Raw genomic sequence first — 24,198 nt, forward strand, 5'->3', positions numbered from 1 at the left:
GCTCCAGAGTATCGTTGGCTGGATCCCAAATAAACAAGCTTTGGATTTGCTCCAGACAAAAACACAGGCAATTTGGCCAGACCGTATCGGTCCAGGGGTGGGTTGATCCGGGTGGTGTTCACCATGCCCCTCCCCAATATGAGCTATTTTGCTCCTTTTTTTAAAGTTGCAGCCCGACGGCAGCAACTCACAAGCATGTGCTGGGAGCAGTCAAAACGGACCCAGGTGGCTTTTTCTCCTTGTTTGGCACAAGCTTGTGAGAGGGTGACGATGGAGCTTCTCCCTCGCTCCCCCGCCGCCTGCTACTTGTTAAAAGTAGCCCGCTTGCCTGCTACCTGCATGTCCACCAATGCACCAGCTTTCCTCCTTTCGCTCTTTGCTCCGCTGACCACCAATTCCCTCCAATCTGTTTAAAACCTGTCTGGCGATCGCCCACCCAGCCAGCAAACTTCATAAAGTCTTCGCCATTTTCCGTTCCCTTATTTTTTTTCTTTTTCATCCATTTACCTGACGACGTTTTTTCTATCTCTCCCTCCTGTATTTTCCACACGTATTTCGGCACCAGCATTACCTGTCTAAGGATTCTTGAATACAAGGGCATCGTTTGCACCAGCTTTCTCTTAATAGCCATATAATGAATGCTGATGACACTAGGTTAGCGTCGGCAGGTCCGAACAGCGACGGCACAGTGCCCATGCAGCGGCCATTGACGGCGCGCACGCGTGGGCTGCTGAGCAAAATGCTTCGCAAGTCGCCGTCGACGGTTAAGCACGCAAAGAACAAATCCACAGTGGGCATCTCGTCGAAGGACTTTTTTGCCCAGGAGGCCATGGTCGGAGCACTGCTCTCACCGACAGAAGTTTATGCGGGTCGGGATACCCCACCACCGGTCCCAGAAATCACCACAAACCAGTACCATGCACTGAAAGCGGGAATCAAAAGTGAGGACAACAGCCCCGAAACACAGTCGCCACCATCTACTATCGCCCAGCGGCCGATGACCATCTCTGCTGGCCAGCACCGCCAGCACCGCCAGCACCGCCAGCAGCAGTGCTCCTCGCTAACGCATATGTTGACATCAGCAGCATCAGCAGCAACAACAAAGGACAGCAACGCTATTGAGTCTGAGCCACTGATCAAGAGCAAGTCAATATCTGCGGGATCATCGCACGAATACCAGCGTCGGCGTCCGGCCATGCTCAGACTCGATGGGGCAGCGGATGGTACCCAGCAGCAGCCATACGCAAAGCTGCAATGGACTGATGTTCCACCAATGCCCCAGTCGGCACTCACGCCCAGGATGGCTCGGGACGACGGCAATGACAGTGACGATGTGTTTTACGGACCCAAGCCAGGGCTCATCGGCCCAGGCAACGACCGAAGGCAAACGGCGGAGCCCGCTCTGGCGGACAAAGCTGAGTTTCACAAACTCGCGCCGCCCCGATTCGCGCCGCCAGCGGCACCAGTCATTTGACGAGCGGTCTGTTGATATCACAGTCCATCCGCAGCTCTACCCGCAGTCGCCGCTTGTTTCGGTACCCACGGCGCCAGCAACCAGCCACGGGCGCTCGGCTGGCCATGGACCGCCAGGCAAGTCTCTTGGCAGCCTGCTGGCTGGCCTTGACGAGGACACGTGTGGCGATGCGTCGCCAGGCATAATGCAGGGCGATATGCTGGAGCGCGACGACAGCGTCGGCGATTTGGGCAATCTCGACATGGACTTTTTGCTGACCATCCAGCGCAACACGGCTCTGGAGGCCCGCCGCCAGCGCCGCCGTGATGCACGCCGGAACACTATGTCGTTTACTGGCGGTGCCCGTGCGGCTGCTGCCCGCGCTGTCGGCGGCGACCTGGAGCCAATGCCTATGCCAGCCGCGCATAGCAGCCAGAAGCGGCTCGCAGCTAGCCGAGGAACTTGATTTGGACGGCATTCCCAGTAGTCAAGCAGATATGTCCGGGGGTGCGGGATTCGCGCCTGCACAGCGCAATATCTGCAGCGACGACGAGAGTGTTGTAGGTGATGCTGAGCTGGCCACAGCGGTCCACATACAGCAGCACATGCCGAAGGGGATTGCCAGTGGCCATGCATCATTCGAGACCGCATTTGACGAAGCGCACGCCGATCCTTCCAGCTCTACGCTGATGGCCGACGGCTATAGAAACGCGCATCACGGCACCCCCAATTCTAGCGGCATTACGTATGAGTGCTCTACCATGCCGCTGCAAGCCGCGGCCTGAAAGCGGTTCAGCCTGCAGACGCAATAGTAAGATGGCCGATGATGCAAGACCGTCGACTGCCACGAGGCGGTCCAGGGCCGCAGAAACACATGCTGCCCACTCCATCGAGACCGCGTCACGGCCCCTTGCATCGCGCCTAAGCTCGCTCCTGGCGCCCCCGGGCGCACCTGCTTCACAGAGCTCCTCCGGCTCACCCACATGCAGCGTGCTGAAATCGCCCACTGCACTCGGACACAGGATGCTGCGCGCGCCCACCACCCCAGGGCCGCCCGTGCCCGGCCAGGGCCGTCCGCACCATCTCTCGGTAAACCCGCCGCTGCGTCTGCCGCATAACAGCGAGACCACCGGGCCGCCTATCTTCTCGCCGACGGCCAAGTACAATGCCAGCTGCAGCACGTCAACGACCCCCATAGCAGACCGGTTCCCTGACGACTCCATCCAGCACAGTAGCAGACCGGGGATGCAGTCGCGCAGCAGTTACACGCAGTGGGCGGAGCCCCACGGCACCCACCGGCCACACCTGGGGATCTACACCGACATTGCCTCCCCAACCGGGTCCGTCACCAGCCTCAGCAGCGGCAGCACTACTGCCGTGTCGTCGTCGATCGACGCCATGCTGTCATTGCCAGCTACTGCCAGCCAGCGCCACCCGCCGCTGCCCGGCGCGCGCAAGTTCAGCCAGCAGCACATCTACACCCAGGCGCTCTTGTCGCCTACCAGCTCGCCCGACATCCTGTCGCGCTCGGCGACCAACCTGCCGGTCCGCTCATCGGCCGACACGAATGTGAGCGTGGGTGCTGCGCCCATGTCGGTTTCGCACTCAAAGTCGATGCGCAAGATGCCCTTTGGCAGACACAACCTGGACTCACCCGTGGGCAGCCTGTCCGAGGCCCAGGCAATCCAGCTGCGCCCCTCGAATGCGGATTCGGGCCACGTCGTGGCCACACTGGTTGATGACCCGCTAGCCCGCCGCAGGATTCGCGACCAGCTCGCTTCCTCCACTGCTTTTGACAAGCTGCTTGAAGAAGACGAAGGCTTCACCATGGCCATTTCGCTGACACCATCCAACGTCGGGGTCAACTACTAAGCGCACACATCTATGCACCCTCATTCTTACTGATACAGCCTCTCCCAACCCTCGCACCTAATAATATTGCTTTTATTTAATCCTGCACCTGCTTTAGTAGCAGCATGTCATTGCATATGCATGCAGTGCAGTGCGCAGGCAGCCGCCAGGAGTTTCTGCCATCATCGATACTTCCACAACGGGCAAGGCGCAAGCGCTGCCGTTTCGGGCAGTGGAAAGGGCGCGGCTTATTCAGTGTTTCTGCACGCTTGTTTCAAATATGCACGGCGTATTCGCAACGCATGAGAGAAAGCCGGTTGGGCCGTATATTTAGAACAGCATTTTCTGGATTGAAGCCGCAATGATGGTCGTGAGCACCGATGCGACCACATTAACCTACATGCGAGAAATAGTGAAAACGGACAGAGGTCCCGCGAGGAATCTCAGATTTTTTTGTTTATAGATAACTGCGCCCAGCATCCCACATCCGAATGGCCTATTCTCCGCCTACGCTTGCGCTTTTGTGCCCGCGCTTCCGACCGCAAGGCGGATTCCCCGCCTTTGTCCGTGCCGCCCCAGGGTGCAGAGCTGAGGGGTGGCCACAGTGATGTGCGGTAGAGACGAGACCATTGGCTCTAGCAACCAAGCAGCAGATCCCCATGTCGCTTGGCAAGGCTGTCATCGGACCTGCCGAATAACGCGCCTGTCAGAGCAGCAAGCCAAGAAACTGGCCTGATTGGACCTGGCTGTCAGTCACGATCAGCCTAATGGGGTGCGCGAGATTTTTTTGGCATCTGGCTTCTAGTATTTACCTGGTTGTTGTCCAAGACGTCGATGCCAGCGATCAGCCGCGCATCCTTCTTTAGCTTCGTGCGGTCCGTGTGCGAGTGGTCAGTGGCGATCTTGTTGTCAACAAGGTATGATGCCTGAATGGTTGCCCCGAGCAGCGAATCGATCTACAAGTGCGAAAAAGTGCAACACCATTTACAACTGCGCGCTCGAACAAAATAAGCTGGTCACAAGCGATGGTCAGAGGGGCAGACGTGCAGCATGCAGTTCGCCGCATTCACCAGACATTGCACTGAAAATAGCGGCTAGTGCCGATGATCTGCGGCCCTTCGGACTCACAACGTCATGGCAGTCTTCTTTTGTTTTTCTACCACCCACCCAGCACGCGCAGGATGCCCGTCTCAGGATGCGCGCTCTAGCTATAAACCAACGCGTTCTGATTCCAGAACCTGCACGTAGTCTTGACCAAACTCCCCAAGAGTGACTTCACATGGAGGCCGGCGATGGGCCGGATCTGCCATTGTACTTACCAGCGAGCCCAGCGTGCCAAACAGCGACCCAATGAGGTTGTACGGGATGCGTGGCAGGGTTCCCGAACGGTACTCTGGGAAATACTGCACCCACATTGCCACGTCCGCCGCGAGTCCGACCGCTGCACCACCCGCAAACGACGCCAATAACCCCAGCTTGCTTACGCCTCCGTTGGTTCCAGGCGGCACCTATATCCATGCACAGACATGCACTCGGCATGTCGGCTTATATTCGTGAGCACCAAAGTGTAAACAAATGCAGCATTGTTTGTCTCCAGGCCAGGACCGCAATATGTGCTCATGCATCATGCATGAGCAAATTTGGTGCCTCTGTCGCTGTACATGTACGTACCGGTTTGAATGTGGTGATTAGGATCGGCCAATTACTGCTCAGTGCTCCCAGCTCGCTTGCCCACGTATCCGCTGCGCAGCACCCATAGAACCCAATATATGCCCAGATAAGCAAGGTCATGAACCTGCGCTCCGCCAGCGACAGCTCGGCAACATCCCGCCCATCAAAGTAGTATTGGTAGACCAGCGAGATGACTGATCCTACAAAGCCATTGCTCAGCACTTGCTTCCAGTCGCGCTGCGACGCCTGGGCGAACCCAGGGTCGATCTTCATCTTCGCTTTCTTCTGATACTTGGTCCAGAATGAGCTGGTCACAAAAAACACAACCAGAACCACTGTGAAGAGCAGGTTGTCGTTACTGGCCGTCGACAGCCCCACGAATCCAGCAGCCAGTGCACCAGACGTCGACAGCGATTTCTTCTTCAACGACCCAAAGCACAGGAAACTTGTCAGCCCAATGGCAAAGAATACACGCATTTTTGAAAAAGGGTGCTTGTCAATGTAGTTGTGAAAAACGAGTTGGCTTTTCAGAAATCAGCCAGCACTAGATACTATCCACATATAGCTGCCTGGCAATATCGGACATTATGAGACACTGGATTGTGGATCTGGACCCAAGATGCAGCTGTACTCCAGTCCCACGAGCGTAGGGTTCCTGCAAAAGCTAGTATAGTGGCAGGTAGTCCCATCGTTAATTATGTGCATGCAGCAAAAACCACCTCACCGCAGTAGCTCTAAGAAACAAAACTCCCACACACGAATGGACCCTTGAAACCGTGGACGGCGAGGTGTAGCCTGCTAATACTTGTGCACAAAGCAGTGTCAGCTAGTATGCTGCGCTCTTGGCTCTTTTTCCTTTAACCGATTCTCCACCAGTCTAAACCAACTCTATCCATGAATATATTCGTGCCTCTAATACTGGCAGCTATTCTATACATTCAGTCTGCCCCAGCCTTTTCCAACGTCCTTCACTACAGACCACACGGACCTGGCAGGCCAGACGGGCTATTGAATTGGCTACAGCCGCCACGTCTTCAATCCTATCCCACGCCTACACAGTCCACAACGCTGATTTCTTGCTCAGAGCTGCGTCAAATTATCATACGCAACGGATACACTGCTGGCGATGACTTAGAGGCACACTGCCAAATTCTCAACCGTGACGCCTCGCGTCTGGGCCGGATCCAGACCCGAACTGAGCTCGCCATGTTTCTTGCCCATGTGCTGCTCGAGACCGGCGGATTAACGCAGTTTGAAGAGCACGCAGCACTGGTGGACCAGCAGGCTGCCGCACGCTATGCAAGCCCTCTTGGTCGGAAAGACAAATACTATTTTGGCAGAGGATGCTTACAGCTGAGTTGGCCTGAAAACTACAAGGACGCGTCGCTAGCACTGTATGGCAATGGTAACATTTTGATCGATGATCCCGACTGGGTAGCCCGCGACATTAATGTGGCATGGGCGACGGCGTTTTGGTATTGGCGTGAGCGCGTCCGCGTTGTGTCTGGTGTGATCGACTCAATGGACTTTGGAAAGACCATTCGTGCCATCAACGGCCAAATTGAATGCAGTGGCCTGGATGCTACTGCACAGAAGCGGTTTGAAATATACTGGAACATCCTCGCTGTCTTTGGTTTGCCTCAGCCTGTACATCGCAATATCTCCTGCTAGATGAGGTGACAGATAATAGCATTCTTGCTGCTGCATTAACTTTAGATACTAGAAATATCTGCTCGCGATGCGAGCTCGGCTGCTAGTCAGCATGGGTTGACACGTCGATAAGGGCATCACGGCGAACCGGTCATTTGAACATGTCGGATGGTTGTTGGTGCAATGTCGATCATGGACATCTCCCACCTTGATTGCCTGCTCAGCGCAGACGTTTCAGGGCTGGTTCGCTGCTGCTGGCAGCAGAATCACCTGCAGCTGGTCCACGCCTCTTGTGCGGGTTCTTTGTTGCAGGGGTGGTGCCAGAAGTATCGGCAGCAATGGCCGTAGAACAACAGAACCGTTCAGGAATACTGCCTGAATCACAGAGTGACTGGAAAATGAGTCTGAAGTTTAGAACTGCTGCGAGATCGCGGTTCAAGAGCCGAGACGAATAGGCTCGCCTGTATTGTGCCATGGCCCGCTTACATGACTCGCTTGTACAGCGGAGAAGGCCATGGCACTTCACAGTTGGGTTCTTCGATCTCTGGTAGGGCCGCGGATTGGGAACATGCCGGAATGTCTGCAGTGACTTATCGCAGCAGAGCGGGCACATTGATGATGTCCGGAATTCGTCGATCAGATAGACTTCAAAGCCATGGTGCTTGAACTTGTCGCGCCATCCCTTGCCACGAATCGGCGCATGGTGCCGGGCCATCGGCGCACTCCAACTGCCCATGATCAGCACTGGATCTGGACCGAACTTGCTCCGGAGTTTCGCAGCAAGCCTGTGGTCTGCACGGGCCTGGTTCATGAATGAATCAAGGCGCAGCTTGCGGTGAAGCGGGTACACCTTGGGACTGGTACTGACACCCGGATGGGCCTTCCACCGCCTCTGGTGCTGCTTGTTTGACTTAGTGGGCTGCTGCTCTGGTAACCTTCGCGCTGTCATCGTGTTGGCATAAAACGGTGCTAGGACACACCGCACAGATGCACGGGCAGCAACGTAGGCACGGAATTTTGCTGGGCTAAGGGTCCGGCAGCAGTGTTTGGAAAGCTCTGCCTCTGCTCTGCGGACAGCATCTTCTAGGACTTGATCCTTTGTAGCCCGACGAATCCTGTCATAGTGGCGCAGCTTGAGCTCCTTATTGCGCTGCTGCCGTGTGTAGCGGTAGAGCATTTTTCACCCTCTTTCCCATTGCTGCTATTTTCGTGCATCATGTATAGCAAATCGCCCCAACCTGGATCGATGAATACACAGCGGCCTTTCAGATTCTGCAGCTCTGGCTGTGGTATTTGGTGGATATAGCAACAGTCAGCTGTAGCATCAGCATCTACTGCAGCACCAGTCTTAGGTACCTTGTCTTGTAACAAAATGCATATCGTTACACCATCTGTTGTCGCCATTCCGTGGAATTTTCTATCACCATGCGCCTTAAATGGCTTTGATGTCAGATCTGCGACCCGGCCCCACACATCCCACACAGGTTGTGTGATCCCTTGGACCGGGTCGTGTGCACAGACTGGGGGTGCTGGTGCATATGCATTGTTAAGTGCTGCAACAGTGTCTGCTGCTGCCGCCGATGCAGCAGCAAGCGAATCAGCCGCTACTGCTGCAGTTGCTGCAGTGGCCTCTGTTTCATCTGATGGCATCTTCGCTGCTTCGCGTGCAGCCTTCTTGGCCAATTTTTCGCCCTTTTCTGCTGCTTTCCTTGCCTCTGTTGCTGCCCTCTTTGCTGCGTTGATCTCTGTAGCCTGCTCACGGGTTTTCGAAACAAACACCCGCTTGATTATTTGCTTGTCTAAGCGCACATGGCCTGGGATCCATGATGTCCGCAGAGGCAAGCATTGAGGGGGAGACTTGCCAAGCTGCTCATTCTCAATAAGCTGGCATAGACGAATGTATGCACGCAGATGCTTAAGTGGGTTTACCTTGGCATCATAGTATCGGCTGTCTTTGGCGAATCTGTACTTGGCACCATAGGCATTGAGGACTGGTGCCAGCTTGTTGTAGATTGCAAGCATCGGTGGGGTGAGCACACTGAGATCAGGGTGCCTAGAGGCAACTGCCTGGCGGAGCTTCTGTGCAGGTGTATAAATACACACTTGACATGCATTATTGAACTCAGCCTTAGACACATTGCCCATTGTACTGTGCAGTGTGGTTTTGCGGCTGCGAATATCAATCAATTTGGCCAGAATCCGCTGTAGGCAAGTGCCATAGTGCAACACAATGTTGTTCTTGTATGCTGTCATCAGCTCGGTATCCACGTATGTCGCTACCTGATTCATTTCACGTACGCCATGTAGCTCGATATCGCCATTATGCAATAGATAATCATAAATATGGTATCTAACTACATCACCGAAATCTGCGCTCGACAGTTCTGGCCGGTCCTTCCGGTTGACGAAATCCTCGGCAGATATGACAGTCTTCGCCTTCAGGTTGCGATAAATAAATAAATAAATGGAACGAAAAAACCCCTTTTTCACAAATATTGCAGGGTCAAAGGCATCATCGTCAGCTAGTTGATGGAGTAATATCCATCGTGCAAGCATGTATGTATGCTCTTTGATGATATTGACGCTGTGTACAAATTGCTCTAGGCGGGGCAACATAGAATCACGGAAGCCAATACCACCAAGTGATGTCTTTATGACAGTAGTGCTGCGGGTAATATCCATTTGAGAAGTTCAATAGGCAAAGTAAGAAGAGAAATGATGCTGTTCAGTTTTGCTGTATTGCGTATGCATAGCATTAAGAACTTTTTATTAAAGATTTTCTGGCTTGCATGGTTCTTGGGGCCCTTAGCACTGATACAGTCTCTTGAATCAGTCTATACAGACTGGGTCCGTTGTGACTCAAATACTACCGCTTATGCATGTTCATAAGACAAATTAATTTATAAAATAAACCCACAAATATTGCATAACCACCAGAAGAGCTATATGGCTTTATTCAATAGGTGCTCATGAATGAATATCCTAAGGGTGTTGCGCAGCCGGTGATGACCACCATGATGACGCCATGGAAGTCATCAGGTCGACCGATACTGAGAGCAGCTCTTGCGCTGAACCAATGGAGATATCCAGTAGAGACCTGTGACCACTACAATAATAACTTGTCACCCTGGTTTCACCGGTGAGGTCAGATGCCGCACAAAACCAAAGGGAGTTTACAGAGCAAGTCACTCAAACCCGTGTTGAAGCTTAAAAGTTTTATCTTTTATTCAATTAAAAAGGTTCTAGCGGACGGTCGGACACTTTTTAGACTATAAAATCTTATATATAGGTAGGTAAAGATAAAGATAAAGATATCAACAATGGATTGGCGAGCCAGTGCAATCTCACTAGAACGCACTAAAGCGAATTCAAGCAATGCATCCTATTTGCCACCAATAAATGCCTCTATAGCGTTGAGTGCCGGGTCACTGCCATGCTTCTTATTGCGTTTGTCTGACCTTCTTGTCCATCTTCCTGATCACTGTGTCCGCTGTCGAGTGGCTGCTACCATATCCAAATGCTTGTCTGAAGGCTGCCGCGATACATCATTTATGCGCGGCAAGAATCCCTTAGAGATGTCATCGACATACGGCCATACTCAACCATCTGCAAAGTTAGCCTGCATCATCAGTAGCCCGATGGACTCGTCGCTCTAAGTATCTCTTGCATGTTTTTGAGCTCTGGGAGTATTTGGGGGACCGTAGGGCACAATGGCAGCATGGCATGGGTAGGGCTAATGTTAGCCAAGCATCTGATTTCTGGCAGGGCCTTGAGCCAAACTTCAAAGACAAACAACAGTGCAATGCTTGAACGTACTTCAGTGCCTTCTAGTGGCAGTGTGCTGGCCCTTCAGCTTGTCGTTGCCTGCTCACTACGCTAGACTCGAGCACCTCAAGATGTAGCTCCTCGCATGAGCTCGAAACACCATAGATGTTTATTCAATTATTTTTATCCTTTTCAGTACCGCAAATAGGAGGATGGTATACATCAGCAGGAGGTTGGTGAGCGACAAACAACAGAACATTATGTAGCGCATGCATGTCTTTGACGTAGAGACCAGTGGTATATCTAGATGCCAACGACAATGTCATTCCTCAGTTTCATTGGATCCAGCTGTCATTTCTAGTCGGATGTGGTCTTGCTATCAGCAAATTTGGCCCGAAATAGCAGAATATCGGGTTTCATTTTGAATATTTAAACCCCCAAGCCATGTTGTACACATCTGTATATTGTCCTGTTGATAAAAACGTTGATCAATGCTTCATACTCATTTACACCATCCTGCATATCCACTCTAATTGTTTTCAGCAACATGTCTGGATCATTAGTTGCATGCGATATATCTTAACCTATGAACTGACTTTGGTTTATACGCCAGCGCAGCACCAGTGCTGGTCGTATAAAAGCCACTATAGTGCTGGTGCCAGATGTGGCTCCTTTAGAGCATCACTCATACTTTCAATTAGTCATTTCTGTTTCATTCTACTAGCAGTGCATTGCCATCCCTCGCTTACCACTCTTGTCGTGTCACACCAGGTTGCTCCAGTGCCACCTCATTCCCGCACTTCTAAACCTGACTCGAACAGTTCCTGTGCACAAGCACACATCACCCGATCCCTGCAGGAGCCGGCCGCTGGTGCGCAGCAATATTGCTTGGGGAGAGCGGAACGTGCTGTGGATGATGCCAGATCAAAGAAACTGGCAGCAAAAATCGTAGCCCCAACAATTATGATCGTGCCAAAACTCGGGTTAAAAAGTGCCACCCCCATCCCGAACTTCAGCAGTGGTTCTCCATCGCTTCTTCCTTTTCACCACTCGTTTTTATTCTTGAAATTCGCTTACACGAGGAATTAGACACGCAGACCATGACCAGCGCTATTGCCCACGTTCCAAAGTCGCATACAGTCATCGGCTCGTCAGTCATACCGATCACGGTGTTCACCGGGTTCCTTGGTGCTGGCAAAACATCTATCATTCTGAACCTCTTGAAGCGCACCGACCCAGACTACAAGGTCGTCCTTCTAAAGAACGAGTTTGGCGATGCCGAGACAGACAGTGCCCTGGTGCGCGAGAGCCATATTCAGGTGACGGAGATGACAAACGGCTGCCTCTGCTGTGTGCTGGTTGGCCAGATGAAGCTGGCACTCGAGGAAATGAAGGCAAAGTACAGTCCAGACCGTATCATTGTTGAGACATCGGGCTCGGCGTTCCCGGCACCCATTGCCTGGCAAATCCGCGAGATGGAGAGCGAGGGGTTCCACCTGGACGCCATTCTCACCGTCATCGACTGCGCCAACTTTTGCGGGTACGAAGACAACTCGTACACAGCCAAGATGCAGGCGCAGTATACAGACTTGGTACTGCTGAACAAGTGGGAGCTCGTCAATGAACGCAAGCTCGATATTGTCATCGACCATATCAATGAGCTTAACACAGATACGCCAAAGATCAAGGCAGACAAGGACGCGGGCGTAGATCCGAATGTGGTGTTTGGGCTTGATACCAACCTGTTCCGCCTGTCTGAGAAGCCCGCCGATGCCGACACGTCGCACCACGACAACGAGGTTGATCTGATCGAGATCCGCCGCGAATTTACCGAGGGTACCCAGTTGCTTGAGCCAACCCAGTTCACGCAGTTCCTCAAGTCGCTACCCGCTGAGGATGTGTATCGTGTTAAGGGTCTTGTACGCCTCTCGGCTCGCGTGGAGGACGAAGGCAACATGGGGGCCAAGTCATCCGGCGAGGGCGAAGACGTGGATGCGTCGCAGGGAATCATGTACATTCTGAACCACGCGTTCGGCCGCTACACGTTTACAGCACTGACCCAAGAGGCTGAGGGTATGGAGAAGACGCTGGCGCGGATCACCGTGATGGGTAATGGCCTGCGGATGTACACAGACAGGATCAAGCAGGGGTTCACTGCATCTGACGACCAAATGTCGACACATTGGGCACACCGGCACTAGACTACACATTGCATAGACATACTGAGGCAGCGATCAATGAATGTTTTCAATACAGATGGGGTTGCCATCGAAGGAGAGAAGAGCGTAGAGAATAATTTTTTTGTTTTGTCAAGGTCAGAGCGAGACCCAGCCTCCAATATCAAACGCCTGGTCAATCTTGCGAGCAACAAACACCGGAATCTTCTGGGTCAGAACAAGCTTGCGCATCTCGTCGTAGCGGTTCTGGTTGATGAATAGCGGACGGCCACGCTTCAGCCCCAGGTCCACCTCGCCGTGTTGGTCGAGGTACGGCGCCGACATGAAGCAGCCGTTGTCATGGTGCAAGAGCAGCAGGCCGCACTTCTTGACAAGCAGGTAGACGCCGACGGTTCCACCGCATGACTTCATGTGCATGTTGCATTCGCCGATGCCCTGGACTTCGCAGCAGAAGCTCTGTGAACAGACAAAGCTGCCGCACAGCAGACACAGCGCGGGGTCGCTTGGGACGCTATTGCAGCGGGGACAGAACGCCTTGGCCGAGCGCTCGAACAGCACCTCGAACCGATCAGGCATTTCAACCAGGGTGTATGGCGTGGGCATGCTTACGGGCACTGCCATTGTGTATCCGGCGCCCAGCGACACTGCCGAGCCGTGGCGACTGCGGAACGTGCGCAGATCCTTGAGCCAGTTGCTGACAATGGCTGTCATGCCAGGCTGTGCCTCGGGGACAAACACCTTGTGCAGCTCGGGCAAGTTCAAGATCTTGAGCAGACGCACACATTCGGGCTCCGATTGAGCCATGATCTGGGGATCGTTGTTTGTGGCTGCGCGTGCACGTTCTTCGCGCATCCATGGCGCCTCACGGGCCAGATCAATGCCGTATTGGAGGTACAGTGTCAGCGCAAGACGGCGCAAGAACGGCAGCATCAGCGACACAACGAGCTTAGTCACCGTGGTCCGGTGTGCACTGTACCTAAAGCGCGTCAAGACCTCTTCATCCATATCTGACCCACGGATCTGGCGAATGACCCACAGAATGAGCGAGTTGATGCCCGGGGCCGATGCCTCAACCACCTTTGCGTCGGTACCACCCGAAATCGACGACAGCAGCTTGGAGTCGCGGGCCTCAGGGGCGTCAATCCACGGCTGGTGTGAGTTTTCCGACACCACGGCGGCGGCTGCTGCGGCGGCGGCAGCGGCTGCAGCTTGTGAGCGCGTCGATCCGGCAGCTCCAGGAATAGAGCTCGAAGCATTGGCGATGCTGGCGCCAATATCAACGGGGAAGTGCTGAGCAGCGCGAAGTGCCTTGGGCGCACCGCTGTACTCGCCAATGACACTGTCTCCGACAGCAACACAGACACGGACAAGCTCCACGGTCATGAACAGGCGTACAAGCTGCCAGATATCGACGCCCAAGGGCACAACGAGCGACATGCTCAGCTCGGTGAAGATCGATGCCGAGTCTTGCATCAGCAGCGGGCGCGGCGGCAGGCCATCGGTTCCGGTCAGCCATACCGACTGGTCGTGCAGAGACTCGCGCGGCCGCACAACAGGGATACCGGTGAGAGGGCCCAGGATGTAGCTAAGGTCCTTAAGCATTGACATGCGCGTCTGCTGCATTGCCTCTCTCTGGGCCGTTGCTGCCCCAGGGGTGTGAGCAGGTGAGGGCGACGGCGACGGCAACGGCGACGGCTGAGACATCAGCCACCTCAGTTTTTGTGCTGGGGTCAGAGCTGGAGGATCAGTGTTGGCAGTGCCTGTGGCCAGGTCGGATACTGGTCCAAAAGCAGTGCGGTAATGCATCTCTGCGATCTTGGCCAGCGAGTGCATGAATACCGCGTGGGCTTCAGGAACTCCATCGACCAGCGTGCCAGACGGCTGGCTTCGCGAATCCTCGTGATCAAAGACCGGCGGGTTACGCACGCCGCGCTGTGCCAGCTCAAGGATGGCCAGCGAGTGTGAGAACAGAGCCGTGGCTGCCCGATCGAACGGGAAGATACGGGGGGCAGAGGGGTCGCCATGAGCTGGGGCAGCAGATCCGCCGGCACCGCCTCCACCAAGGATACTGGGCAACGCATTACCAGCGGAGCCAATTGAGCGCAGATTGTCGCTCAGGACCTGCATCAGCTGCGGCAACCCAGCCAAGGGCGAGTCAGTCAGGTATCCTTGGCGGCCATGGGCAGCGTTGTGGATAGGACTACTGGTGCCAGCAGATGCGCCCACAGGTGCAGCAGGATTGAAGGAAGCACTGTCGCTATCGATCTCATCGCCATCCTCATCCTCGTATGCATCCTCAAACTCCTCGTCCTCGTCGAAGGGGAGGCTGTCCGAGCCTTCACGATATTGGCCATGGACACCCAAAGCACTCTTGCTCTTGCCCTTGCTCTTGCCCTTGCCCTTGCCCTTGCCGATGTGTTCAAACAAGGAAACCGACGGCAGCCCGACGTGGTTGTCACGCTGGACTTGCTGCACAACCTCATACAGGCGCGTATACATGAACTGGTACTCCTCAAGCTGCCCACGCATACGGCTTTCCTTTTCAGCAGCAGCACGGCTCTGCGCCTCGGTATTTTGTGCAAACATGTGCCGTCCTCCAGCAGCAAACGCTTGGTCATAGCCAGAGGCCTCAGGAGTCGAGTATCCGCTGTGCGAGCCAGTGCCGCTATGCGCCTGCCTGCGCTGGTGATGATGTGTGTCGGCAAAGTGCATGCCGAACATCCACCGCACATACTGCGACAGGGGTAAAACCATGCGCTCAGAGCCCGGGACAAGCGAGAAGGCGGCATTCGTGCTGGGTTGCAGGAACCGCTGGAGAAGAGTCTGAACAGCAGCGAAGCCACCTGGCAGATGCTGGGCGGCACGCAGGAGATCCAGGTTGCGCGGCAGGGACTCGGTCAGGCCCTCAGGCAGGTTGAAGCTGAAGCCGCCTGCGTTCCGAAGCGACGCAATCAGGCCGCTGGCCAGGGTATCCTCAGCTGTCTGACCCATGGCGCGGAATCCCGCAGGTGCCTCGGGTGTTGAGCCTCCTGGTGCTGCCGCTGCCGCCGCGCCAATGGCAGGAGTAGACGACGACGGCGTCCTGGCCTGCGAGGTTCCTTCACGGTCGGATCCAGAGCTGCTTTCGGCCTGCGAGCCCGGACCACCACTCAGTACAGGGGCGACCTTGGACGAAGTCCGCCCATTGGTGACAGCGACAATCGTCTCGCCAAGCTCGCGCCAGTCGCCTTGCAGCCAGTGCTCAAACTCGGCGGTGGCCTGGTCGGTGCGCTGGCTGGCCGGTACTGCGAACCGCTCCGGATTCTGGTCCGTGATTGTCAGAGGGTCGTAGTCGCCGACGTGGGGCAAGACGGGCAAAAGGATATTTCCAAGGCTCTTGCAGAGCGGGCACAGGTACTCCTTGCGGTGCGGGTTCTCTGGGTGGTTGCGTGTAGGCTGATTCTGGCGCTTAGCCTCGATTCCCTGGTAGTACTGGGTAAAGCACCGCAGGTGCATCAGGTGGCCACAGGTATTGGCAACCATCCCGCGCTCGTGGTACAGCACAGGGAACCCCTTAAGGCCGGACGGCGCGCCATATGCTCCAGCTGCGACCTGCCCATTGAGTCCAGCTTGGTCGGCCAGCCGCATTTGCGCACTGATCTTGCTCGCTGACATGGAGCTCTCGGGGGTCTGTGGTGCAATGGCTGGCGCATCGTTGATTTCGCAGTCGAGACCACCAGGCATGCCCAGGATATCAGTGACGCTGACAACGTCAGAAAGCGGTGCAGTGCGCGCTACACGCGACGCCTGAACCAGCGACAGAATGCCATACGGCTTTGTGCCATCGCATTCCTCCTGACACACAATGCAGGTTCCGCCGGGCGTAGTCCACAGCGAGTTGTGCACCCGGCTCATATCGGACCCCTTGCCCTTGTCAGCGGAGGTCTCGACTACGTCATCTGCCTTGTCGATATCCTCCTCATCAGTCAGGTCGTCAAACTCGTCGCCAAACTGGGCCATGAAATTCTGCTGGCGGTTGGCAAAGTCGGCCAGGATCGCCGCCTGGCGCGCTTTGGCCTCCTGCTTTTTGCGCTCGGCAGCGCTGGCCTCGTCCTGCGCCGTCCTCAGCACATGGCTACCCAGGGGGGTTGACTCGAGGCTTGCGTAGTACTCGTCGATGCAGCTGATGACGCGCGGCCCACCCTCGCGGAAGAGCTTGAGGATGTAGTCCAGCTTGGGCTTCCACTGCTTCAGCTCAGACCGCAGGCCCAGCGACAGCACCAGAGCCAGGAAGTTCATTGGCTTGCCGCCCTTGGACATTGGATAGCCCTGCTCGAGGGCGTACTTCCACAGGCCACCGCGGTTCGGGGTGTTGCCCTCTTCACCGTCTGGATTGACATCTGGGCCGCCGATCTCACGAGCCACGGCTCCGCGGCGACCGTCCTCGAGTGCGAGCACTACAAGTTGCAGCGCCTCGTCAACCATGGTCTCGGACATGTAGTGGTTTGGCGTGTTTGTCGCGTGGTACAGGGCGTTGAAGAGCACCTGGCATGCCAGGGGCGTATGCAGCACCATTCCAAGCCGCTGGAACGGACCAAACCGAATCGGGTCAAGCTTGGGCGGGATATAGGCAGGCACGGCATCAGGGTCGCCGCCGCTGCGACGCAACCGCTTCTTCAGTCGTTCGTGCAGGAGCTCTTCGACCTCTTCACGCTGGTTGCGCGAGTAGTGGATAAAGTAGGGATCGACCTCGTCCAGATACTCGTCCTTGAGCTCGTACATTCCAAAGTCCATGATGCTGACGGGAGAGCGGTACTCGGCCATCTCCTGTAGCAGATTGTCAAACTCGGTGTGCTCAGCCAAGCGCTCGGGGATCTTCTTTGACAGCTCCGAGTATGCGATCGGGCTCAGGCATCCGTGCACAATCTCACGGCGTGCCAGATCCAGCGCATTCTTGCCAGTGGCGACATGGCGTTCCGACACCAGCACAATGAGCACATTCAGGAACTCCTCCACCATGTATTGGAGATGCGACTGCTCGTACACCTCCGACACATGTGGCTGGCCGCTGAACCAGTCATAGAGCCCGAAGCGGTCAAGCAAGGCCATCAGGATGTGATCGGTATCCGGCCAGATGCTGAGGAAGAACTGGATCATGACAATGTCCTGGTCGTACGTGTTTTCGCGAAGAGACACCTCGCGATAGTGGTGCGACTGCGACCGGATCACATAGCCGTTGCGCACCCAGAGACCGGCGCGGATCTGCGCCATCACGACACAAACACGAATCGGGTAGTCAAGGATACGCAGGAGCTCGTGCTGGGCCCGCTCAATGTCGGTCTGAGTCATGATTCGTCTATGGGAGCGTGCTGCGCGGCTAGCAGCGCCACTGCTGCCCGATGAACCCGCATCAGAGCCATCCATGGCTGCGTCCGTCGGGCCCTCGAGTGCGCTGTCGTATGAGACATTGAACGCGGTGAAGATCATGTGGCGAATGCTGTCAAACCCGTACTCGCGCGCAATGTCCTCTGACAGCAGCTTTACGTGCTGGCACAGCTCAGCCATAAACCAGTGCAGCGGGTGGTGGAAGCTGACTGGGCAAGAGGCCACATCGTACTTGACGATGTAGTACTGGCTGCCCCACATGGTCGACCGAATGTGGGCCTCAGCAACGAGCGGCATAGCATCGCCCAGGTTGCCGCCTGTGTTGACAGTATGCCCAGCTTCGGGGCCCAAGAGACCCTGCATCTGCGCAGTGCGGATGATTACAGCACAGTTCTCTTCGGCCATCAGCGCTACTGAATGGCGTAGCGCACGCAGTGTGCCGCGCATGGCAAAAAACAGATCCCGCGCCGAGATGCCATAGCACTCGGCAAACTGGCGACAGCTCTTGGCAACCTGCAGGGTGACGTTGAACGCGTTGACCCATGTATCGGCCTCAAACTCGACGTGCTGAAGGACTGCACGGCGATTCGGGTTCATGCCCTGGAAGAGGCCAATGAAGCCTACATATGTGGCCAGAAACTGGTGCTGGGACGACACCCAGTTGCGCACCTGTGGTGTGCCGGCCAGATAGCGCATGTCGTGGAACACATGGAAGTACCGGCGATTACGGAACGACTCTGTATCGCACAGAACAACACCCTGGTGGCGCAAAAACTCGGGTGTCGGCTCGACAAAGAACCTCTTGAGCACGCTCAGTATTATGTAGAGGAACCGGTGGTGGTCAACCAGCTCTGCCGAGAGCGTCGGGGCAGTAAACAGCTGTACCGAGAACAGTAGCACCGAGTGTTCAGGTGCACGGTCCTGCGTCAGGAACGCCCGGGACAGGCGTGGGTAGTTGCGCGAGAAGGTCAGCGCAATCTTCATCTTGTACCGGCCGTCAAGCATCAGCGTGGCCATGTACAGCTCACGCAGGCCGCTCCGCACCTCCTTCCACAGCTGTAGATCGAAAATGAGGAACCAGTCCAGACGCTGCTGCCCACACCCACGCAGCACTCGCCTGATGGCGTGGGACGTCGCGTGATCATATGCCCGATCTGGGTCCTGCTGTGGTGCGTTCTCAATCTGCGTGGCCATGAGCAAGTGCGTCGGGTCTGCATTCGGGTCCTCGGACAGGTACGTTGTGCTTGGGAACGCACCAGGAGCCATCGAGTGCTGTGGGTGTCCGGGCATGTAGTTAGGCTGCATAAAGCGGGCAAGCGACAATCGTGCTGCGTCAACGGCATCCACAGCTGCGCCAACAGCTGCGTGCAAGGATGGAACGCCAGTGCCACCAGCCGTCTCATTGAGCCAGAGGCTGGGAGGAGGGGCCCCAGCGTCGCTATCATTGCGCCCGTGTACAGCACCGGGCTGCGGATAGTTGCGTGGGCTGCCGCGCTCCTCGCCTTGCTGCCTCAGCGAGTCGGTGCTGTCTGACCTGAGCCGCCTTCTGCCCCGCATCTGGGCATCCTGTGCATCCGACAGATCAACCACCATGCCTATCTCTTGAGCAGCAGCCGCAGCAGATGTAGCAGCATGTGCATGCTGGGAGGCTGCGTTTCCTGGAGCTGCTGCTGCGCCTGCGGGTGATTGTACTGCGTTGCTCTCGTCCTGTGTAATGGCGCCTTCGTCGTCGACGCTCTCTTCGTCGTCTTCATCAAGGTACTCTTCGTCATCGAGCTCGCCATCGGCATACACGTCCTCTGTGTCGGAGTCCATCGGACGGATGTCGTAGCTGTACTGCTTGAAGAGGATGTCTGCCAAATAGCTGTTGCGGAATGGCGCCTCCCAACGCAAGCACAGCTGGTGGCTAATTTCTGAGCGGATCTCGTTGTTGACCTTGCCCTGGAAGACGCGCGCAAGCGGGCGGAACTTGCAGCACGCCAGGTCGCGAAGCCATATGAGAAGCGACGCCGACAGCTGCTCACGGAACACGTCGCGGGCAGCACGAATAGATATGCAGAGCGACACATTGACCATGGACGTCGCAATTTCGATGAGATCTGTGATCGATGTGCTGACCCGCAGGACGTCGCGGCCGCTGACATCGACTGTCTCGGCGATCTTGCGAGCCTCCACAGGCGAGCAGTCTAGCGCCTGTGTGCACTGGTCGATGACGTCCTGGAATGAGTGGACCTCGTCGTTCCACAAGACGATGGCGAACTTTGTCTGCACCTCGGGATCTCCCAGTGCCTCGCTCGCACTCTGCGCATCCTCAATGATGGATCGCTCGTCAAAGCTAGTGCGCAAGTGTACTGGCGATGTGGAGAACGTCTCCAGAATGAACTCCAGTACCACTGCAATGGTCAGCTCGATAGCGCGTCTGACGCTTACTGGGCACTCGTTGTGGTTGTTGTAGCCAGGAACAAAGGGCGCTCCGGCCGAAGAGATGATAGGGTCAAAGCCGATTTCGTCGAGCTCTTCGAAACTGCTGTGGTGGCGGCAGCGCAGCGGAATCTTCCACGCCTCGGGATCGCCGCAATCGCAACAGCCGCCTGTACCCGAGTTTACGCTGAATGAGGTGTCGTGACCCGTGTGGTCAGTGGCCTGGAAGCACCGTGTGCATAAAACACAGGTATCGTCCATGGCACAGTTCCTAGCCAGCGAAAATGCATTTGTTTGTACGTGATCAGTACGACAGCGGGTAGATAGCAGCGGATAAGAGCCTGGGGAAGCGCTTGCCTTGCTGCATGTCTAATGCGCTTCATCTCCTCCTACCACCTCGCCTGCATTTGCGACTGCGACAGTCAACAATGGTTGGGGTAGGAAGAGTATGAAGGATAGACGTGCACGCCATATTGTGCGTTTTCGGAAGCAGTGCAAATGGGATGGAGGGAGGGGAAGTTGCTGGAAAAGCAGCAAGCTAGCCAGCAGGCAGGCAGGCAGGCAGGCAGGTACGTAGCTGGGGGGAAACGCATACGCAGCCCCTTTGCTCTACGCGCTTAAACAGTCTTTGCAACAATAGTCGGGGCTTTCAGGTCAGTGGGGGAGAACAATACTTACTTGCATCTATAGACGCCTTCGCCGCGCTTAAACACATGCCCACACGGCTGTCCGCGCCTGACCTCAGTATATTCAATAGGTGTCTCAAATTCATCCTGCAGCTCCTCCCGCGGCGCGCCGCCTGTTCGCTCGTCCAGCGGGACCAGGTCCGCCAGACGATCGTCCTTGGATAGAAGATACCAGGACACCTTGTGCAGGATGTCCTTGCGGGCTGCTGGGGTGAGCATGTAGTTGTACCGCTTGGGCGTGTTGCGCAGATAGTCGTAGAGCTCGACAGAGTATGGCTCGTCGATAAAGCTCTCGCTAGGCGTGTGGCTCGCCGCAGGGTCTGCTGCTGTTGCCACTGCCCCGGTTGGAATTGAGGCCGACATTGGCTCAGCAGGGGTTCCGCTGTTCATGCTGTTCGCCTGCTAATAAGCTTGAAAAATAGCTGCGAAATAAAAAAAGGCAGTTGAACAAAGAGAGAGAGAAACGGCTGCAATTGAGTTTCCAAGCTATCCGGGAAAAAGAGAGGGGAGAGTTGGCTAGAGCTCACGGCCTGCAACGTGTCTGACGTCGAATAGTGTAAGCCCAGAGAGGGTGGTTTTGCTGGCTCAGCTGAGGGGCGAATTACATACACTCCGAGCCTATGCTATTGCTGTTTGGGACTTCGGATTCAAGCGCGGGCTGGGTCTGCTTGACGTCGCTGTCGGCTCCTGGAAATACAGCAGGAAGGAGGTGTGCAAGTAGATGGCGTTAAAATTGAAGGCAAGAGGAGCTGGCCGGGCGTAGAATAAAAGCACGCCCTTTCCCCGTGACGGCTGAAGGGGCTTGCAAACACACCCACTTGTCGCTGGCCAGTTGCCGGTATGGGCGAGCGGCTCACACTTGGCGGCGGCGTGTTGCTGAAGAAAAATTTTCAAGCTCGCCCCTGAGTGCAACACGTACGCGGCAGTATCCTTTGTCGGCACAATGCGAACGCAAATCCCCTCCCATGCCAGCATACACATATCCAGCACTTCTCCGCGCAATGGATGTGCTGGGCGGTGATGCAGGCTGCCCATTAGGCGCCAGCTGGCTGCCCATGGGAAGGACGGCAATCTCGAGCGCAAGAACGAAAAGTGCGAGTCTATTGTGAAAATGAGGGTTTTGGAAAAGGGGGGGGGGGAAGAGACAGACGGATGAAAGATTACTGCTGCTTTCTGCTTGCTGCTGCTGCCGCGCTGGCTTGCTGGCCGGAAGTGCCGAGTGGCTAGTAGCCGCCATGGGTGCTGTCCAGGAGGTAAGAGGACTTTGCGTCGCCGAACAGGGCACTAGTGCTGAATACAAGCGGCGATGCCAGACTGTGATGTGGTGCTGACAATCCGGCCGCCGGTGGATTGCTCTTGAGTGTCGACTTGGCTGACGCCAGGTACTCCGGAGGAGATAGTATCTGGGCCAGGATCTGTGATGAATGTGCCAGGTGTTCTTCAGATAGCGCAGGAGTTCCGACGCCGTTGGGCTCGGAGGTGAGCGCTGCAGACACTGCAGCAGCCGCATTTAGCAGCCCCTGCTTGTCGCCTAGGTCCCGCGCATCCACACTGGCCTGCATTAGTCGAAGCAGGTCCATGTCTTGCGAGGGCGATGACGAAGGCACCGATACGAATGCAAAGCCAGAGCCAGACTCCGCACCATCGCTGGCATGGTCGTCTCGGCTCCCACTGTCATTGTCGGCTGCAGTATCCGAGGAGGGATTGCTGCTGGTCCCTTTGCTCAGCGATTCAGATGCACTGCCAAAGATATCGTGGTGAGTTTGGTCGCCAGGAATGCCGATGAGGTTGTTGAGGAATGCGACATCGCCGGGCGCAAATCCGCCGTTCATTGCAAGCTTGAATATCGACGGGTCGCCAGCCAACCCCAGCTCGCCCTCACTAGCGGTACTACCAGCTGCTGCTATGGTGCTGCTAGAATGGTGGCCTGTGGCGGTAGAGTCGTCGGGCTCTGCATTATCCTGGCTGTACGCACTACTCAGCACAACATCACCGCCTTTTGTCGAGTTGTGGAATGCATTGGTCAGCAGGTTGCACAGCGGCATGTAGTCTTTCTCCTTCATCTCCTGGTCGCCATCCATCGCCATGTATGTGCTGAGATTGGGCGCATCAGCATTGGAGAACACAGGTGCTGACTCACCGTAGTGCATGACAAGTGGATCGGGCGCTGAAGAGCTATCGTTGCCGTTAGAGCCATGTGCCACCTGCTTCATTTGCCGCTGTTGATGCTATTAGCGGGATCGATGGCGATTGCTCGCGCACACCAGACTCGTCGCTATGCTCTCCAAAAGCAGTCTCGGTTGGCAAGTACGCGCTAATACATTCAGTCTTTTCTGAGCTGCTGTCATCGCCACTTATGCCGCTGCCTGCGCTGCGCCGGGAGCCACGGTCTGTCGAGTACGGTGCCTGCAGTCGATGCATGCTTGGTGTGTGAGGTGCGCACCACATGCTGCTTTTGACGGTTGCCGAGAGGTGACCTCGAGCTGCTCTTGCTAGTGGATCCTGAACTGCTGGAGCTACTAGAGCTTTGGCGATCAGAGCTCGAAGTCACATAGCCACCCGACATTTGGTCGATCAGTGTTGATGTTGACGAAATTGACTCAGCAGAAGAGTCCGTCGAGCACTGAGCGGCTGCAGACGCGGATGAGGCAGATATTGACGTGTCTAGGAATGCAGCGGGATTGACGGACGCCATGCCAGCTAGGTCAAGCTGGGTGCTGCAGCTGGTCGGTATCATGTAGCTGAACGGCTGCCCACTGTGGCTCATTTCAACACCATTCAGGTACGCAGAGGATGCCGTCAGCGAGGGGGCAGTACAAGCGCCAGATCCGGAACCGGCACCGGCACTGGCTGCAGCAGCTGCGGACGGGCAAGGTTCTGCTGAATGTCACCAAACATCAACAGCGAGCTCATGTCTGAGATTGTGGATGACGCAGCCATATTTGGAAAAGGCGTGCTGCTGCAAGAGACATCCTGTCCACCAGAAGCCCCTATTGCCATTCCAAGATCGATGCCCATCCCCATGCCAAAGCTAGTAGAAGGTGACAGAAGTGACGAGCCAGATGCTCCGCTCGAGCCATTGGCGCAAGCCCAAGCTGTCAAGTCTCGAGAACGACTGGCGGCGACGTGCCTCAACAAAGGCGTTCAGCGTCGACGAGCT

General features: G+C 55.8%; 6 protein-coding genes across 6 annotated transcripts; 3 read left to right on the plus strand and 3 right to left on the minus strand.

The window, feature by feature from the left end:
- The first annotated feature begins 246 nt into the window (after positions 1–246).
- On the plus strand, positions 247–3,446 carry DL89DRAFT_263818 (uncharacterized protein). Its single transcript, XM_040885998.1, has 4 exons — positions 247–1,333; positions 1,356–1,838; positions 1,903–2,198; positions 2,242–3,446. Exons 1-4 carry the CDS (start codon positions 740–742, stop codon positions 3,323–3,325), a joined length of 2,457 nt encoding a protein of 818 aa, XP_040747025.1. The 5' UTR covers positions 247–739; the 3' UTR covers positions 3,326–3,446.
- A 188-nt stretch (positions 3,447–3,634) lies between these two features.
- Positions 3,635–5,452, minus strand: DL89DRAFT_289521 (uncharacterized protein; the record flags this gene model as incomplete). The annotated part of the gene is made up of 4 exons (XM_040889965.1): positions 3,635–3,700; positions 4,117–4,260; positions 4,624–4,812; positions 4,976–5,452. The coding sequence occupies 4 exons, from the start codon at positions 5,450–5,452 to the stop codon at positions 3,635–3,637; spliced, it is 876 nt and encodes a 291-aa protein (XP_040747026.1).
- A 245-nt stretch (positions 5,453–5,697) lies between these two features.
- On the plus strand, positions 5,698–6,677 carry DL89DRAFT_263820 (lysozyme-like protein). The gene has a single exon (XM_040885999.1). The coding sequence runs from the start codon at positions 5,870–5,872 to the stop codon at positions 6,644–6,646; it is 777 nt and encodes a 258-aa protein (XP_040747027.1). The 5' UTR covers positions 5,698–5,869; the 3' UTR covers positions 6,647–6,677.
- A 4,741-nt stretch (positions 6,678–11,418) lies between these two features.
- DL89DRAFT_263834 (cobW-domain-containing protein) lies at positions 11,419–12,741 on the plus strand. Its single transcript, XM_040886000.1, has one exon. The coding sequence runs from the start codon at positions 11,491–11,493 to the stop codon at positions 12,589–12,591; it is 1,101 nt and encodes a 366-aa protein (XP_040747028.1). The 5' UTR covers positions 11,419–11,490; the 3' UTR covers positions 12,592–12,741.
- DL89DRAFT_4419 (uncharacterized protein) lies at positions 12,557–21,542 on the minus strand. Its single transcript, XM_040891664.1, has 2 exons — positions 21,031–21,542; positions 12,557–20,623 (listed from the first exon to the last, which is right to left on the minus strand). Exons 1-2 carry the CDS (start codon positions 21,426–21,428, stop codon positions 12,706–12,708), a joined length of 8,316 nt encoding a protein of 2,771 aa, XP_040747029.1. The 5' UTR covers positions 21,429–21,542; the 3' UTR covers positions 12,557–12,705.
- Positions 21,543–22,177: 635 nt separating this feature from the next.
- On the minus strand, positions 22,178–23,449 carry DL89DRAFT_263835 (uncharacterized protein). Its single transcript, XM_040886001.1, has one exon. The coding sequence runs from the start codon at positions 23,249–23,251 to the stop codon at positions 22,262–22,264; it is 990 nt and encodes a 329-aa protein (XP_040747030.1). The 5' UTR covers positions 23,252–23,449; the 3' UTR covers positions 22,178–22,261.
- Between the last annotated feature and the right edge of the window lie 749 nt (positions 23,450–24,198).

The sequence above is a fragment of the Linderina pennispora genome, assembly GCF_002104995.1.
Source record: "Linderina pennispora strain ATCC 12442 chromosome Unknown DL89scaffold_1, whole genome shotgun sequence".
In the NCBI taxonomy this organism is placed as follows: domain Eukaryota; kingdom Fungi; phylum Kickxellomycota; class Kickxellomycetes; order Kickxellales; family Kickxellaceae; genus Linderina; species Linderina pennispora.